Here is a 557-nt window from a genome sequence, read left to right as displayed (position 1 = left end):
GGCTGGCAGAGTGAGAACTTCTCTCCTGCAGGGTGCGGTGTTTGTCCTTCGCAGATGAGTAGTGCGAGATTGATTTGCATACATCTAATTTTGGACTTTAAGACATGGTTTCTGTTCTTTTCATGCAAAGATTACTTATTGGACACCAACTTTTTACCTGAAATTTAGTCTTTTTGTTTACTCTTTGACCCCAAGTCAGTAGATGCTTCCTCGGGGACAGGGTAGTTCAGGTAGAATATTATATGTGCATTTTCCAAACTCCCTGAAAAGAGTGTAACACATTTGGTGGGGGTTTTTTTGTTTCGGGGTTTTTTTTTTTAAGGAGATAAAGTTCCCTCGATTAAACCAAATGCTGGGGAAGAATCTGTCATGAATCTTGACAAATTGAGATTTGCCAATGGAAGCATAAGAACATCGGAACTGCGACTCAACATGCAGAAGGTAGGAGCCTTTACAAGCTCTGGAGTGAGCAGGCCAGCTGCATCAATGGCGCTGCCCTGGGGTTGCTGTGTCCCAGAGGCATGTTCAGGCCTGTGTAAGATACAAGTGCGAGCTTT

General features: G+C 43.6%; 1 protein-coding gene across 1 annotated transcript in view; it reads left to right on the top strand.

The window, feature by feature from the left end:
* SDHA (succinate dehydrogenase complex, subunit A, flavoprotein (Fp)) overlaps positions 1 to 557 on the top strand; it is a 22,842-nt gene that overhangs the window by 18,667 nt on the left and 3,618 nt on the right. The window contains exon 12 of the mRNA XM_010832339.1: positions 323 to 441. Coding sequence (XP_010830641.1) covers positions 323 to 441 — 119 coding nt within the window. The remainder of the gene's footprint in view (positions 1 to 322; positions 442 to 557) is intronic.

Source organism: Bison bison, unplaced genomic scaffold (assembly GCF_000754665.1).
Source record: "Bison bison bison isolate TAMUID 2011002044 unplaced genomic scaffold, Bison_UMD1.0 scf7180017860854, whole genome shotgun sequence".
NCBI lineage: Eukaryota > Metazoa > Chordata > Mammalia > Artiodactyla > Bovidae > Bison > Bison bison.
The sequence above is the reverse complement of the archived record's forward strand: the minus strand, read 5'-3'. Positions and strand labels throughout refer to the sequence as shown.